At 35.9% G+C, this 18,017-nt stretch overlaps 1 protein-coding gene across 1 annotated transcript; it reads right to left on the minus strand.

Annotated features, from left to right (window-relative positions):
- Window positions 1-3,305: 3,305 nt before the first annotated feature.
- Window positions 3,306-13,998, minus strand: slc39a9 (solute carrier family 39 member 9). The gene is made up of 7 exons (XM_079852504.1): window positions 13,455-13,998; window positions 11,634-11,742; window positions 10,294-10,494; window positions 10,151-10,219; window positions 9,350-9,435; window positions 7,888-8,022; window positions 3,306-5,266 (listed from the first exon to the last, which is right to left on the minus strand). Exons 1-7 carry the CDS (start codon window positions 13,548-13,550, stop codon window positions 5,033-5,035), a joined length of 930 nt encoding a protein of 309 aa, XP_079708630.1. The 5' UTR covers window positions 13,551-13,998; the 3' UTR covers window positions 3,306-5,032.
- Window positions 13,999-18,017: the final 4,019 nt, after the last annotated feature.

Below are 18,017 nucleotides of genomic sequence, written 5' to 3' on the forward strand. Positions count from 1 at the left end.
GACATCAGCTGGTACTGGACAGTGTGGAAATAGAATCAGAGAGGGAGGGAGGAATAGATATGAGAGGGTTACACCAAGAGGCTTTAGGAAAGAGTGTTTTTTTTTTTAATCTGAAGGACGTCAATGCAGTATTTTGAAGGGAAATGCTATTACTTTATGGATTATCTCACTTATGACGTTGGAACTTATATATATATATATATATATATATATACACACACACACACACGTACGCACGCACACACACACCCACACTGCCGTTCAAAAGTCTTTTATTCTTACCATGGCTGCATTTATTTGATTAATAACACAAAAAATAGTAATATTGGGAAATATTCCAATTTAAAATAACTGTTTTCTCTGTGATCAAAGCTTAATTTTCATTATCATCATCACTCCAGTCTTCAGTGTCACATGATTCTTCAGAAATAATTATAATATGCTGATTAATGTATATCCATTGTTGAACAGGTGGGCAAACTAGAAATTTTTAACAAGTTTATTTTGTCCACAAGGACAAATTTTCTTATATTTACCATAAATAACCTTAGACAGGTGGGGAAAGGAGATTTTTGACATTGTTCTTCTTACATAATAGAGCAATCTGTCCAATTTCACAGACAGATTAATCGGCTAAAGAGCCATTTGGTGTGTTTGTGTGTGTAAGTGTTATGATGAATATAGATGTATTCCTTTTTCAAACAACTTTATCAAACACATTATGGATCTATATTCTCGTAGATCTGCCATGTTTACAGCGTTTCATCTTATCCACCATTGAACATATGTTTATGAGCATGTAGTTTGCTAATGGATCAGGGATTATGTATCCTAGACAGTTAACACAGCTTTAATATGCAGTGGATTTATATTTAATAACACTTAATCTGTGACTTTACACATGGACTAAAGGTTTACATCTTAAACCTTGTTATTTGCATAGTACTGTACATCTTAAAGGAATGTTCTTGGTTTAAAGCAAGTTAAAATCTAAGTCAAAGATGCTGTTGATTACCACAGAAAATAATTTCAATTTGTAAAGCAAAAATCACATTGACTGTAAAACAGGAAACTTAATATTGTACGTTGTTATATTGTGTTGTATGTCATTTCACACTACAAGTATGCATTTAGCAGATGCTTATAATATTATTATGTATGGAAATTATGCCACAACACAGACATGACTTGTATACTTGAGTTGTAATTTGTGTAATAATTGATATAAATTATTTTCACATTATTTTTCACTGTTTGGATTTTATTATATTATATTATATTATATTATATTATATTATATTATGTTATATTATATTATATTATATTATATTATATTATATTATATTATATTATATTATATTATACAACAGTTCTGGTTCTTGAATCTAATTGGCTGAGAGCATTTTCCACCCATTCGATATTCTGTAAAAAATTATATGATCAACATATGACAACATATGTTTTTACATTAATTTAGCTCATCAAATTAAGTTAAGAAATTTTCTATTTGTTTTTTAGTTATACAAGATTCAACTCATTTTTTAAATGTATTTATAATGTAATTTAAGTTGAAATGACTTGAACATCCAAGTCTGTTTTTTATACTAATAGCCTATCACACAGAAAACATTTCACAATTTGTATCACTCCGCTTGTTTCTGCCGGATCTATACTGGCTGCATTTCTCACAGCGAGCGTCAATGGCAGAGGAACAAACCCACTATAATTAAAAAAATACTTCTGTTATTGTCAAGGAATGTAGTTTTAAGAGTTTTTTAGGCTAGAATGTAGTTGTTTAGACCTCAAATACGCGGTTTATATGTAGACATTGAGCCTATTTGGAAATGTGTTGTTTGTGTGTCGCCAGAGTGTGCACACAACCACCCATAATGGTAAAAATCCACCCACTCCTCTTTTTTAATCCCCTTAAATCATAAACAGTGCCTCAGAACAAGCCATTTGTAGATTCTAGTTTTTGTGATGTCACAAATATTAGGCCCCGCCCACGACTGCGGATGGACTCTGCCTAATTTAAATAGACTACGCCCTCAGTGAGGTGTACACCGTCCGCCATGTTTATCTCCTCGCCAAAACATTTAACAGCAGCATTCAAGTAAGAAATGTATCCTTATTAAAGCTATAAGTTATTCAGTCAAGAGCAGTGAGTTATTTTCAGTTTTTCTTTGCTGCTTGATTCATGTTAACAGCATAGTAGGTACTGTAAATTACGCTGCTTTCATTTTAACACAGATCTAATATACACATGCAACTTTTTTACTTTCTGTTTACGTTCACAGACATAACCGACTGTGTGTATGTGAACTTTGGTGTTTCTGACATAACCTTGTGTGTATTTGACAGTTTAAGCCCAATAAGACGTGCAAGAGCAATGTTAATACTCACAGGACGTGTACTCTGACAGCCAGCTTTCTGTGTGTGCTTCGGATGTGTGCGCTCAGAAAACCACATATCAGAAGTTTAGACTGATATGGCTTTAAAACGCATGAAGATAATAAACTTTCATGATGATGAAGAACTGCAATGTCACGTGAGAGTGACCGCAATAGAGAATATAATCAAATCCAAACAGATGCTTTGTTAGTTTTTGGAAGAGTATCTGAGGCACGAGCTGTAAAGGCTCCGCCCACTTCTGGAAAGTGAGGTGGGGAGCAGCTGCTCATTTGCATTTAAAGACACATGCACAAAATGTTTTTCCTTCCACTCAAAAATGGCCATTTACGAAATGGTGTAATAAATGATCTATGGGGTATTTTGAGCTAAAACTTAAAAAGGGGCATAACCTTTAACTTAAATCCTGTACTAACTAGCGCTGCTTTTGTAATTTTGACTGAATTGTTTGCTTGTGTTTATTACCTATCGTGCAAACTTCTTTATATAACTTATAATGCTTATGGCCTAATCACAGACGTGCTGATATAGAGCCATATCACACTCCTACTCGAGTAATATTGCTCAAATATTATATTATTTTATTTCAGCTAATAGTCTAATCAAAACTGGAGTAATATATATTTCTGAACTTCAATGTGAAATCACTAAAAGTTAAAAATCTTGAAAAATGTCCCAGATTGCTGTCAAAATCCATAATGTGTGCCTGTTCTTAATTACCGGACAGTAACTGTGTGAATAAATCTAAATAAATGAGAATTAAATTGCAAAACTGTTTTTAAATGATTACTCATCGCTCATTTATTTGCTTTATTAATTCACAAAGTGAAAATATTTCTCAATGCAATTCCAAATGTTCTTAGACAAGCAAAATAAGGTACGTAGTACGACTTGCATCCATTAAAAAAGAAAATAAGTTTATTCAAATCATGAACAAAGACTTTTGCAACCATTTTAAGTTAAACAATTGCGAGAAAAATAAGGCATACTCCTCTTGTGGAATGATCACATAAAAGCCCCAAAACTGAATTCATCATGTTCCGCTTCATTGTAAAATCTCTACCCCAATACAATCACCCTTCCTACCCAGACTCTGCAACAGCTGAGCTGTAGGAGAAGAATCAGTCAAAATAAGTCAATATGGCACAAAATTTCACCTAACCAATCAACATTCAGTTAAATTACATATCCGTGCCAAGTCTCAAGGAGGAGGTCATTGTAAGATTCGCATTTTCCCTTTCAGAGGAGTCCTTTCTACAAATCAGCGTGAAGTCTCTTTCGTCTGTATATCTTCCACAATTTGAGATTGATGCTGCACTTGTGCACTACAGTAAGATGAGGGCGCTAGAGAGCTAAATGCATTAAAACACAGCTTTCACATAGACTTTAACTATCATTTTTCAGAGCAAGAATGCAACACTTTGTAAACCAGGACCAGGATGTTGCTGGAGTCCCAGTTTACCTCCTAATGCTTTCCTAATCAAGCTTCAGAGGCAACCTTAAAAATGGCTTGGTGATGAACACAGCAGCGTTCCAGCTCAAGGATCACTTCTTCATCAAGTGCAAAACCTTCAGGTTGCCAAAACAGAAATCCACCATATAATCTTCCCAACTGACCTCAAATTCCCTTCGGTTAAGACAAAGAACAAAAATGGACCTTTAATGTCATTAATTTAAAAACGATCTTTCTCTTCCACCGATTACAGAAGCTAAAATGAGACTAAAAACTACTCTGGAGAACATGGTGTCAAACAGGGTCTTTTTTTGTCATTTATACAGAGAATACATATTTACAGTACACAGGCTCTGCTTTGAGCAAGCATCACAGTACAAAACATCTGACTGACCAATGAGATCCTTTTTCCAGGATTAAACAACCAATCAGGATCCAATAATAGTCAAATAATAATGCTGTACATGCACTGAACTCAACAGAACAATGTGTTCATCCGCTAAACCTTTAGACATTTGAAAAAGAACCTTATTTCATATTTGTCGAATAACCATATACATGATGAAACTAGTTGAAATTTAGCTGTAACCCAGTAGCCCAGTGTATGTTCCCATATTAATCATATTAATGGAATATTGTTATCTCATTATTATGATTTGTGCAAAAAAGGGGGTAATTAAACTTAAAATAATTACTCTGGGCCAATGAATTTTAATACGTTTGTAAAGTATCAAAACTTTTTTAATTTTTGTAAATGAACACAACTATGCCAGTTCATCATTTAAAAGACCCATGAACATATTCCATATAAAAACCAGAAGAATAGCAAATTTAAAGCAAACATGACTACCCAACCACAACAGATTCTTTTAAACAAGCACCACTGAAGAAAGAACAAATTAAATGAACAGTTGGACACTTGATCGCTTTTATTTGTGTATGGTCATCGTAAGCTGTCAGTCACAGTGTTTTGTGGAGCAGCAGGGCAGCCCATTCCTGATGTCCTCAAATCCCATTCCCGACTGCAAAGTTCCTGCGCTCACTCCAACCACCGACTTGAATAAACTGACAGAGGCATGATTCAAACCACTTCTGTGAGGTTGTTGTTTGGCCAAAGCTGTTCAGAGTTCAATTCGCACTTTTCCGACCTGTGGCTTGAAGTGAAGAACACTAGTGCTGGTGTCCGATGGACAGCACTAGAGGTATCAGACAGCCGAGAACCAGAGCTCCAACCTCCACTTTGCTCAGTCCTTTCCCCGCGCTGGCCCCGGGAGAGTGGCTGTGGCCTCCCATGCCGCCCACTTCCGGGAGGACGTGCACCGTAGCCACGTACAGGAAGGTGCCGGCGGAGAACAGCATGGCCACACCGGTGGCGTTGACGTCAGATAGTGCCTCTTTACTGCTCTGGATAGAAGAAGAGGAGAAGTGTTAAGGCCCCGATATACTCACGGCGAAGCTCTTTTTTGTTCTTTGCTTGTTTGAAATAGGTGAGCAGCGATATACTGTTAGTCAAGTCAAGTCACCTTCATTTATATTGCGCTTTTAACAATATGGATTGTTAAAAGGAAATTACCATAACAGATTGTTTAGGCTTTACAGCAGCTCTAGAATAAAGTTATTGTCCAGCTAAAGTTAGTTTGGATTGATTGATTCACTTCCGTTGCGAAGATCTTTAGTTATTAATTTAGGGTTCTAGCAGGAAAACCCTTAACGCGCTCCGGCCGCCCATCCGCACAAAACAATGCCTGGTGTCTCGAGAACGCACTCCCTGAAATAGGTTCGAAGGTGCAAACGATTATCCGTTATCTCTGTGCAAATCTCAAAAACACAAACCCGTGAAAACGCAGACGTCGCGCACATGCGCATTACGTGTTCAGACTAAAGGTATGCGCGTTTGAATATATATGTGCGCAGGCGTGTAGTTTTTCTTTACAAATCAACCCTCAATAAACTACTTGTCTGGCTTTAAATATTTATAATACAGAATTTTTTTGTTGCATCTGCATAGCCACGCAAACCGGAATTATCCCGACAACAACATGTTAGCAAACATCCGATGCCGCCAACACTGCTCAGAGCGACGTTTAGATGAATATGTAAATATGTGCAGCACGCTTTCCTCTCAATAACAAAATAAACAACCAAATTGTGAAAACAGCAAGCATTTTTTTAAATAAAGCATAAGAAAAGCATATGATCATAGCAACGTGGATGTTTGCACGAGCTCTGCAATTCAGCAGTCTAGTAAAGTCACGTCACGTTTATTTATATAGCACTTTATTAGGGATGCACCGATACGAAAATTTGTTTTATTTGAAAGCTGATAACCGATATATTGGCAGATAAATCCAAATCTACATTTTTATATAATTTTTGAGAGCCTGATTATAAAAACAAAAGTCTTTAAAGTCATTAAAAGCCATGTCCCAAGCACATAATTATAATGTTCTCATTATTTATGTAGCCTATTTGACAGACTTGCACTGCACGTTGTACTTAACTGTATTTTAATTTTTGAAGTGATTTCAATCATATTTCAAGCAATTCAAAACCATCATGGCGAACAAATCTGAAGTATCTCAACTGAAGGAAATAATCCATTATTTATCGGCATTAATATCTCAACCGAAATTTCTTATTGGGCCGATAATGATAACATAAAAAATGGACGATACCAATATGGTGGCCAATATATCGTGCATCCCTACACTTTATACAATAGATTGCTTAAAATCAAGCAGCTTTACTGTATTAAACGAGTGACTGACACTTTTTCAGAAGTACAACTTCATTTTCTGCTATAAAGGCACTGAGATACTGACGTCATTTTCAACAAAATTAGGCTAAAACGAACTTCGTTTGGAGTTTGTTTTGGGAGTTTGAAACAGCTTGCCAAAGTTTGGAACTTTGTTTTGGCCTGCTTTTGTCCGAAACGACGTCAAAGCAGTTTGTTCTTCGATTTCGCTTGAATCACATCAGGGCCTTTAGATAAAGGGTGAATCTAGGACACAGTCAGAGAGGTGGAGACGTTTTTTGGTGAACATTAAATATTCATGATTGTTACAGGGATGATCGTTGGCGTCCCAGCGGTAGGAATGGCACTACATCTCAGTGATTTCCAGGCTGCCTAAAGAAAGAGAAATGGGGCGTTTCACAGCAGGGGAGCAAGAGGTAAGGAGTAATCTCCACTCTGCCACCTCAGCTGTTCCCATGGCGATGGGATGTGGGATGCCTGCGGCGAGTCTGAAAAACATAGCGTGGGCCTCCATGGTTGTTATGTAACCCTGGTGAAGCATCTGAAGTTTTATTAGTTATTGTGCCATTATGGGGTAATTAGTAGACATAAAACAAAAATGTTAGCACAAATACTAAAAAAAAAACTATTTGCCAATTCAGCACATATTTAAATTAGAGTCTGAATTGTTTTAGAGGCAAACTGTAATATTAAAAATAACCTATTAAAACTTTTACTTCATATTATTATAGTTACTATTTACATATTTTATGTTGTTTTATTTTACCGCATGTTTTTCTGAAAACGAGTATGTGTGTTTAATGTTACTTGTGCTCGGCATATTAAAAAGAATAGTTTGGAACAACATGAGGGTGAGTAAATGATGACAGAATTTTCATTTTTGGGTGAACTAGCGTAGCATCTTCTGGGGTTTCCAACAGCATTTGATGAATCCTTGATATCAAGAACACATCTGGGTACTCTATATGCGTCTGTACTAGCGTTCTTGAGTATAGGAATTGAACTTCAACGGTTGATAATGATGTAGTACGAGAACACAAGGACACATATTGAGAAACGGCCAATGACTTTACTAACTGGTGATTGGCTCTTTTATTTAGAATGTAGGACTTATTCCGCCATATTCTCCCGTTCATAGTAATATGAGTCTTTGTATATCTAAAGTCTTTGTTTTAACCTAGTTCAAATGTTATGCAGATATTGTCTTTATCAAATTGACACTAACAAGGCTTACAAATACTGTCTGCTTTATTTTAATACTTGAACATACCTGACTGAGTCCTACGTAGGTGAGCATGGCCAAAACAGGGGCAGCCAAGGCAAAGACTAATAGATGTTTCCGGATACGGTTTCTTTCTAAACCCGCATGCATGAGGAAAGAGACGAGTCCAAATGCAGCAGGAGCCTGAAATACAATACATAGCATCATAGAAAATAGACTTGCATTTAAATCAGTATGAAAAAAAATTGCATTTTCAATGCATAAGAAGCACATTCATAAGGCTACACAGTTCATAAAAAAAAACAAATCATGTAAAAAATAGCTGTATTGATTTATAGCCAGTCAATACGATTTTTTGTTGTTGTTGAAAGAAATGAATAACTTTACTCAGCAAGGATGCTTTAAAGGGGTGGTATAAAATGCTTTTCACAAGATGTAAAATAAGTCTTTTATGTCCCTAGAGTGTGTATGTGAAGTTTTAGCTCAAAATACCCCACAGATATTTTTATACAGCATATATATATATATAGCATGTTAAAGTTGTCACTTTTTGAGGGCGAGCAAAAACGCACTGTTTTTGTGTCTGTCCCTTTAAATGCAAATGAGCTGATGCTCCCAGCACAGGGGGCGGAGCTTCAAGAGCTCATGTCCTTTTACCTCACACAGACATGCACAGAAATTTTAAAAACTTTTAGCCTTTTATGTTCAAACTGAAGTCAGAAAGATGGAGAGACTCAAGAATAAGTGACAACATGTAGACAACATTTCTGAATGGTTAGTTGGTAAATTTATGTAGCTTATGTGTAGTCATCTTCTAGTCATTGATTAACATATTCTGTCTTGATAATCTATAAATCGTGTTCCGGGGCCGGGTTTATGTACATTTTAAGGTTAGTGATGTCACTAACCCGGGAGGAATGTCGTGTAGTCCTTAAAAAGCCAATTCTTTAAAGAAAATATCTCCCTTTGCTTTGCACTTTTGAACGTCGTAACTTTGCAGATGTTGTTCATGCTCAAACAGCAACATTACACACTAACTAAAGTTAGAAAAGTGAAATCATATTCAACCACCCCTTTAAATTGATCAACATGACAGTAAAGTCTTTAACATTGTCCAAAAAAAAAAAAAAAATCTATTCCACATATACTGTTCTTTAGAAACTTCAATTTATCAAATAATAAGAAGAATAAATGTTTCTTTTGCACCAAATCAGCATATTAGAATGATTTCTGAAGGATCATGTGACACTGAAGACTGGGCTGTCATGCTGGTTTGCTTTTACTCATTTATAATATATTGTGTTTACATTCTGAAATATTTGGAGAATTTATTTGGAAACACAATTGGAAAGGCGCTTGCATTTACATTTAGTCATTCAGCAGGTCTTTCTCAACAAATCGATACAAATGAGAAACAGCGCCAACAAGTTATCATAACTATAATCACAGAACACTAGAGAAATACACAAGCTAGAGTAGAAGTGCATTAATTCATTAAGGTTGACTGTACCTTATGCAACATAATGGCCACAAATACAATGAGCTGGACGCTGGTCTGAGACGTGGATGCAGCCGCTCCGAGAGCAACACCATCAGCTGGACCAACAGATAAATCAAATATGATTATTGGTCAGATTTAACAGAACACAGAATATACACTACTGGTCAAAAGATTGGAATAATTACGATTTTTTCATGTTTTTGAAAGAAGTCTATTTGATTAAAATACAGTAAAAAGAAGGCAAAGCTAAATTTTCAGCATCATTAATTCAGTGTCAAATGATCCTTCAGAAATCAACCTAATATGCTGATTTGCTGCTCAAGAAATATTCATTTTTATTATCAATGTTAAAAACAGTACTTTTATTAAGCAGCCAAAACTGATTTCAACATCGATATTAATGAAAACCATTATTAATAATTGAGCACCAATATATTTGCTAACAACTGAGAACCAAATCAGCATATTAGATATTACTCAAGACTGGAGTAATGGCATATAAACCCAGAAAACAGTTATTTAATATAAACTATCATATGTTTCAGAATATTAGTATTTGTAATTTTTTTTGATCAAATAAATGCAGCCTTGAAGTGCATAATATCTAAAATGTATTCAAATAGAAACCAGTTATTTTTAAAACATGAAAAAAAACCCACGCAATTTTCCCAAACTTTTGACCGGTAGTGTACAGCATTACAAATATGACAAAATTACAATCTGAAGCTACCAAAATAACACACAACATAGAACACATTTGGATATCTCGATTAAAGGTGTATCATTACCAGTTTTTTCAATCAGTTTTACCTGCAGCGTGGACGACCAAGCCAAGCGTAGTGGTGACTTTAGAGCTGGCAGTCCTCGCTGCTTCTGGATCTAAAAGTGTGGAGAGAACAGTTTCAGACACATTATGCCATCACTTTATACCACTGTAATTTGTCAACACGGACCATCACTGTTGTGCATATGAGCACTCCCGATCTGATCCACCAACAGCATGAAGACGAAGCCCAGCACCAGAGAGACGCCGATATAAGCGTGGAGCTGCTCGTGACTGTGGCTGTGTTCACTGCTGGGTCCCACCACTCCTTCTGCAACCTTCGGATCAGAAACCTCTGCTTCCACCTGCCCATGGCCATGGTGGTGCCCACCTACACCAAAACAGGAACCAGTACAGCTTTAGAAGTCATTCATACATAACATCAGTGATGAGGACACATGAGGAGTTTGGAACTACTAACTTAACTACAGTTATGGCGAATTAGTGGTGCAGCTAAATGCTACAATATTTTAAAGGGATAGTTCACCCCAAAATATTTGTTTTTCCAACTATGGCAGTCAATGGCTAGAGTCAACTGTCTGGCTACCAACATTCTTCAAAATATCAAAAGAAAGAAACTCATACAAATTTGGAACAACTTGAGGGTGAGTAAATGAGGATACATTTTTCATTTTTAAGAAAGCATCTGATCATAGAGATGATGAAATGTTTGCACCAGCTCTGCAATTCACTGGCATCATGTCGACAGATGAGATAATAAAAATGACACTGCTATGATTGATTATAACGTATATTTGAGACTATAGACTGTAAAGATCTGGCTGCATGAGACTATAGTTTGAATGAAGCCATTTTCATTGCATAACATATTGACATTTCTTGTCAATGTTATGCAAAGAAAATTCATTTATTTCGGCATTATCCTGAACATTGTATAAGCACTCATTTCATGTGTCATTGAACAGAAGAGAGGCTCTCGGGAGCACACGTTTACTTTGATGTTCCTTCACATAAAAATGAGTCTACAGGCTTCCATAGACAACCTACAAAGTCGGGAAGGTCTTGTTTTTTAAGTTTCATTACATGATGTCCAAAAAAAAGTGCTACATGAAAATTCTTACATATAGCCCCTTTAAAATTACTCCATTCAAAAATCTTTATTGTTTTGTGCCAGAAATAATACAGGTCTAATTAAATTAGAATGTATATAATCACATGCATTTAATAATATAAATAACTACAAAATAGCCAGAAACTCTTTGTTAGTAGTTTAAAGTGAAGCAATAATAAAAAAAAAAATTAGCTCGACTATAGTTTAACTACTCTAAATTATGAGTAGCTAGTAGCTTTATAATCTTAAGTAGCATGTCTACCACGCATAAACTTCTAGATATCAGTTTAGGATTTACGCATGCAGAACTCTTAATAAACTTATATATATATATATTCATTCTGCATTATTAAGAAAAGTAATCAATGCATTAACTGAAGTGTGAACTTAAATGTCACCTTCCAGCATTTCCTCATAGAGGGCATGAACTCCCTCTGGAATAATGACAGCCAGTGCAGTGCCACACAACAGCCCAGCTCCCAACACCGTCACCAACTTCAGCTTCTCCTGGAGACAGGACAGGAATCGCAGAATCAGTTAGCATGACTAACCAACGGGCTCTACTTTATGCATTTAGGTGTGAGGTTAACATTGGTCATCTTCATGTCAATAACCTGGATATCATGAAAATAGATTAATCAGAAGAGGCATGCAGGTACAATCACATTTCTGAATTATAAACTTCATTTGAACCTAAACTTCATCTGGGTCCACAAAAAAGGCTATAATCACCATATATCTCAGTAGTGAAAGAGCAATATAATGGCCATGCTGATAAATTACCTAATATTTAGTCATTTTGAGATTATCAGCATCAAAAAATATTTAAGGGATAGTTCACCCAAAAATTTTAATTCTGTCATTAAGTACTCTCCCTCATGTCGCTCGAAACACATAAGAGTTTGGTTTATCTCCGGAAAACATATGAGGATCTTTTTGATGAAATCAGAGATTTCAGTTCCTCCATTGGCAGATACGCAACTACTTTGATGCTTAGAAAAAATTCATGAAGAGATCGTAAAACTGATCCATATGCATTGAGCGGTTTAGTCCAAATTTTCTGAAGACACTTGATCGCTTTATATGATGAACAGATTGAATGTAGGCTTTTATTCATATTACGTATTTATCAACTCATATCAGTTGTAGTAAACAGAACAGAAGCTCATGCATGTTCGCTTGATGTGCGAGAACCAATGAGGTTCATTCTTGTTTTACGCAGCACGTTTGAGCTTCAGCAAGAACCAATGAGGTTCATTCTCGAGTTACGCAGCACGTTTGAGCTTCAGCAAGAACCAATGAGGTTCATTCTCGTGTTACGCAGCACGTTTGAGCTTCAGCAAGAACCAATGAGGTTCATTCTCGTGTTACGCTGCGCGTTTCAGCTTCTGTTTATGTTCTTTGATGAATGTTTGTGTGAATAAAAGACTACATTAAAACTGTTCATCATATGAAGCGATCGTGTCTCTTCAGAAAATTTGGACTAAACTGCTCAATTCATATGGATTAGGTCTTACGGTCTATTTATGAACTTTTTGAAGCGCCAGTGTAGTTGCATAGCTGTCAATGGACGGACAGAAAACTCCAGTTGTGTTCCAAAGATGAATGAAAGTCTTCGGGTTTTGGAACGACATGCGGGTGAGTAAATGACACAATTTTCATTTTTGGGTGAACGACCCCTTCTAAATAATAGTGTACCTATTAAAATAAAAGTAACAAATTATTATATGAAAAGATAATAATAATAATTTCAGTGTATGAGCACATTCTACTGCTATTTATACTGTATAAACTCACATAAGCATTTTATCAGCCTCCCACTTTTTAATTATCTGAATTAACAACTAAAACAACACATTTTAGTGGATCATAAACCATAAAATAAACTTGTCCAGAAAATCATCCTGAACTGCATTTTAAGACAAAAACACGCGTGGGTGGCAGGTTAAACAGCTCGTGTCTACACAATATAAACTTTGATATAACATTAAACATTCAAACTTATAAGACCATTTGCCCTTGGAAGCTTACATCGGGGTTGCTCGAGCATTTGAAGATCAATGCAAATCTCAAACCTGTTTCTGAAAACCTCAGCACTGCACATTATAGATGTCTGCATTTTCAAACACATCTTCTTCTGCAGAGAACTAAACACCCCGAACACCTGTCCTAAATAAACTAAGTTACTGTAGACATGGACAACTCGGGTTCAAGCTCACCTCAGAGAAGTTAACAGCCAAGGGAATAGTTCCAGCCACATAACAACCGACTAGCATAGACAGAGACAGCAGACTGATGGAGCTGAAGTCATCCATTTCTGCTGGAGATCCAGGAGTTTAACAACAAATCCTGTGCAATCGGTCGATGTTTGGTGCCAGTCAGTGTATTAGCCGGTTAGCTAATAAGTTGTTTGCATCTACCTTTACAAATCACACGATTAAAAACGAACATCCACTGCTGATCTGCTGTGAAGACGGTTTTGGAGCTCTTAGTACATTGACCTGATCGATTATCTCAACTTTAATCACACAGAATCACGTCACGCTTAGCAAGGGCTAAAATCATGACAATCAGTCTGCGAATAACCACATAAATGAACAGATTTGTTTACGCTTGTCATTGTCTGCTTCTCTGATCTCAGGCCGCGGTTGATGACAGGCTGGTTCCTAAATAGGCAACATTTTTCTAGTTTGCCACCTTTTCCGCAGTATCGCCACACTGGTCGCTAACTAGCCGAGTGTGTGATGTTGGCAGTCTGAGAGAAGCACTTCCGGGACACATCGCTGTCAAAACAAAAGCCCCCACCCCTCTCCAAAATACGCCATCAACGTCATCAAAACGCAGCCAGACTGTATGCTAACTACTAGCATACTACATTTACTATTTCCCCCATATCTTTCTAAGGCAAAATAATAAGTGTAGTATGTAGTTCCTTCCGAATTCATCAATTATTATCAATTATTAACAACAGAACACAGAGTATACTCAGCAAAACTGCTTTGAAATCAAAGACACATGAAGCACTTAATTTATTTAATCTATTTAATTAGATTTATTGTAAATTGCAATTTACCCCTGGAACAATTGTTTTATTTTATTATTATTATTTTTTTTTTTTAAATGTAATTTATTATTTAGAATGTATAGTATGTCCGGATTACATCCATAATACACACACATACACACACACACACACACACACACACACACACACACACACACACACTTGCAGTCGTGAAGTAATTACTTATTCATTTTGGACGCAGCCCCCATTGTTGTTGTTGTTGTTTTTAAATACATAAAGACATGGAAAAAACTGCAAAAATAAACCATGGTTAATACAGTGTCTGATAAAATGCACTAATTTGCTGATTTTAACTGTTAAAAAAGGGAAGCACGTGAGTAAAATGGACGATGTCTAAAAAATGTGGTTCTAAACAAGGATGTCTGTTCTGTGTGAGTGCTGACAAATGTGTTTGTATTGTGGCTGTGTAAATAGGAGAATAAAGAAAGTGGATCGGACTGATCCACGGAGCACCAAAACACTCTTGTAGCCAATCAGCAGTAGGGGCGTGTCCACTCATGATGGGGGAGGAGAGTGGACACGCCTTTGAAGAACAAGTCTTTGAAGAAAGACTGTAGAAAGAGAGCTGGCTGAGAGACATTACAGAAGAGAAAAGCTCAGAGGAATATCACTGGAAAAAGAAGGGTTATGATCAGGCAAGAGCTTCAGGACCTGCGTTAATATTAGAAAATTAACAAAGCTCACTAGCAAATACCATAAAATTAAATAATTAAAAGCAAAACTAAAATCCGAGGACAGAAAATAAATATAAGTAGCTAGAAATGTGCTTGGTATCTGTAAGCTCTTGGATGCTGCAGCATGGTGATAAAACATTTAAGGGTTCATAAGAGAACGGGTCTGAAAACATGAAATATCACTTCAGTTGACCTCTTCTCCTTCACTATTGGCTGATGTCTAATGCTCACAGGCTCCTGACTGGCCTGGACTTCAAGCTGAAAGGCCCAAAGTGCCAAACACTGCAGTGCAAATGTAAAATGGATATTGATTGAGGAGTGTTTGAATGTGAGCCAATGACTGTTGGCATAATGTAAAATCAACACAGAAATGAAAAATGTTACTTATTCCAGGCACTGATATTGCCTTCTGAAAGCCTTATGTTTTTGCACACTATTGTTGTCACCGTTACAATTTATTAAACACACTATGTGTTTTAGTATTTTAAATGTGCCTTTTGTTCTCACAATTACTACTTCATTTATTGTATTTTCAATGTAATTTTTTGTTGTTTGGATAATAAGTTTTGCAATTAAGATATGACCATTTTTTTATATATATTTTTTTTATCATTCATAAAATATAAACTTGGAATACCAAGAAAGCCATAACTCTTAGTCTTTCAAGAGTCATTTTGAAGTCACCACTACTGTAAATAAAATTGCAATGGTAGAATTCAAAACGTTACATAAAACTTTAATTTGAATTTCTGTTCCTTATTTCTGAAAATGGTATGCAACATTGTTTAAAGATGAATTATGCTTTTTTTTTTTTTTTTTTTTTTTTATAGCTAATGAGAAAGTAGACCTCATTCAGCGATTAGCATTTGACCTCCAGTTTGGGGAATGCTGACTACACTAACTATTTAAACATTAATTTTAATTATATACCAAGTCCTTGAACATCGCTTGATTCCTCCCTTAGCATCTAAACCTTTAAATTAGTTAAAACACACCTTGACACAGACCAGACCTATTTTGCCAGTAGAAATCTAGTATCTTTTCTGACCTTGGAGCATTAAACATTAAAGAGACAACACATGCATGCATGTACAAATAAAATGCAGCAACATTATCCAGTGAAAATGAGCTCTTCTTTTAGCCTTTGAAACCAAACACTAGATGGAACTGTTGTGTTGTTTGGTAATCGCTCACTTGTTGCCTGAGCCCTTTTCAGGGGCTTGACATTATACATTTATACATTTGTCAGACCAATTTATTCAAAACGACTTCAAGATATTTCAGGCTTCCAAGTTCATGTATTCCCTGGGATTGATCACATGACACTGACACTGCTATAGTGCCATTTGAGCCACAGGAACAGAAATAGAAGAAATAGCATAAGGACTAAAATCATATTTCAAATGTAAAAGGGACACTAGTTGTCATATGAAGTTGAATCCAGAAACAATAAAAATTTGAGCCAAATGCCCAACTGCATAGCGTTTTCTCTGGTTTTGAACATTACAAACACCTCGCTCAAACGGTTGTAAATTACAATGATTTCTTACAAATTCTGTCCTAAAATTATAAGATTTTGAGAATAATTATTGTATTATATTATATCGCTGCCATTACTCATCTGCTTACCATAGTTCCTGCAGTGTCAATAAACTTACCATTGTGTGTATTCAACTTATCATCTCATTCTTGTATCTGAGTATTCTTGACAATTACTGAAAAGCTATGAAATATGTTTAATACATATGTTTTAAATGTTGTTTAATACATTTTTACATTAGTATTTTAATTTTCCAAATAAGAAATTTTTGTGGTTAGCATAATATAATAATATAATATAATATTAATTACAGAATAGCTATCTGTATTTTAAATGGTATTATGCTGCCTTCACGTGTTATCGAAATGATCATAAATACGAGTTTCCTAGTTAAAAATTGGACATGAATGCCCTCTAAAGTCGTATTTAGCCTACCAGAAATTCCAGAATCGTAAGCAAGCTGACTAGATAGTGTGATGAATGTTTATATGGTTGTTAATGAATGGGATGCTAGATATCATTTTGGATTTAATAAGATTTTCCCAATAAATAAGCAAGATTAAAAAGGGTGTCCTTCATGGTTCTGGCAACTTTTGGATGCCATCTTTATTCTTTAGCTCAACTGTCACAGAATGGAAAGCATAGGATTGTGGGATATCAAAGGCAGGGAAGGATACATCTATACTGATTTCAAAAATCGATCAGATGAAGATATCTCATGAGACTGGAAGTGAAGCTGTTTTTGTATTCGGACGTGTCTTGATGCCTTCATACCTTGGAAAGTTCCTCGAAGGCTGCATTTTTCAGTTTTCGGATTCCATTGTCCGGTCTCGTTTATGAGAAAACTTACCAGTGTTTCAAAGCTCTGATGTTACTCCAGTGATTCTCCTGTGTTTTCCAGCGTGTTCCCATCTCCATCGTGCCTCTTACCTACTCACCACCAGTGTTATATACGAGGTGTGTACATCCCTGGTCCACGATCTCCTTCATCACCTGCAAAGACCGTAAACTCATCCATTCATCATCCCTACACTGCAATAACTCTGATTTGTACCTGCATTTCCTATTGTTCATTGCTGTTATAAAATATCTCCGTTTCTCCACTAAAAACCTGTCTTGAGTGTGTGATTCCATAAAAAATTACTTTGTTGTTTTTTCACTTAAATATTTCATATATCAAAACAAGATATTCTTCTAACAGAGTACCTCACAATGTGTATGTGTGTTCCCCATGCAATAATTGTGGAAATGTGAAATGTTTAATAGCTTTCCTTAAGTCACAATCTCAACCTCAGAAATATTCACTGGAGTTGGGACAACAAGTCCCGATCTCCTCTGTTTATTACTACTGTTTCTCAAAGAGGAGAATATTACCACTATTTCAATACAGTAAGTTTGTGCACATGCAATTTTAGGGGGGCAAAACATCTACAGTATATTTCTTTGTCTTCAGGAATCAATCATCCTTATTTTAACATTAATG

This window comes from Squalius cephalus, assembly GCF_949319135.1.
Source record: "Squalius cephalus genome assembly, chromosome: 20".
NCBI lineage: Eukaryota > Metazoa > Chordata > Actinopteri > Cypriniformes > Leuciscidae > Squalius > Squalius cephalus.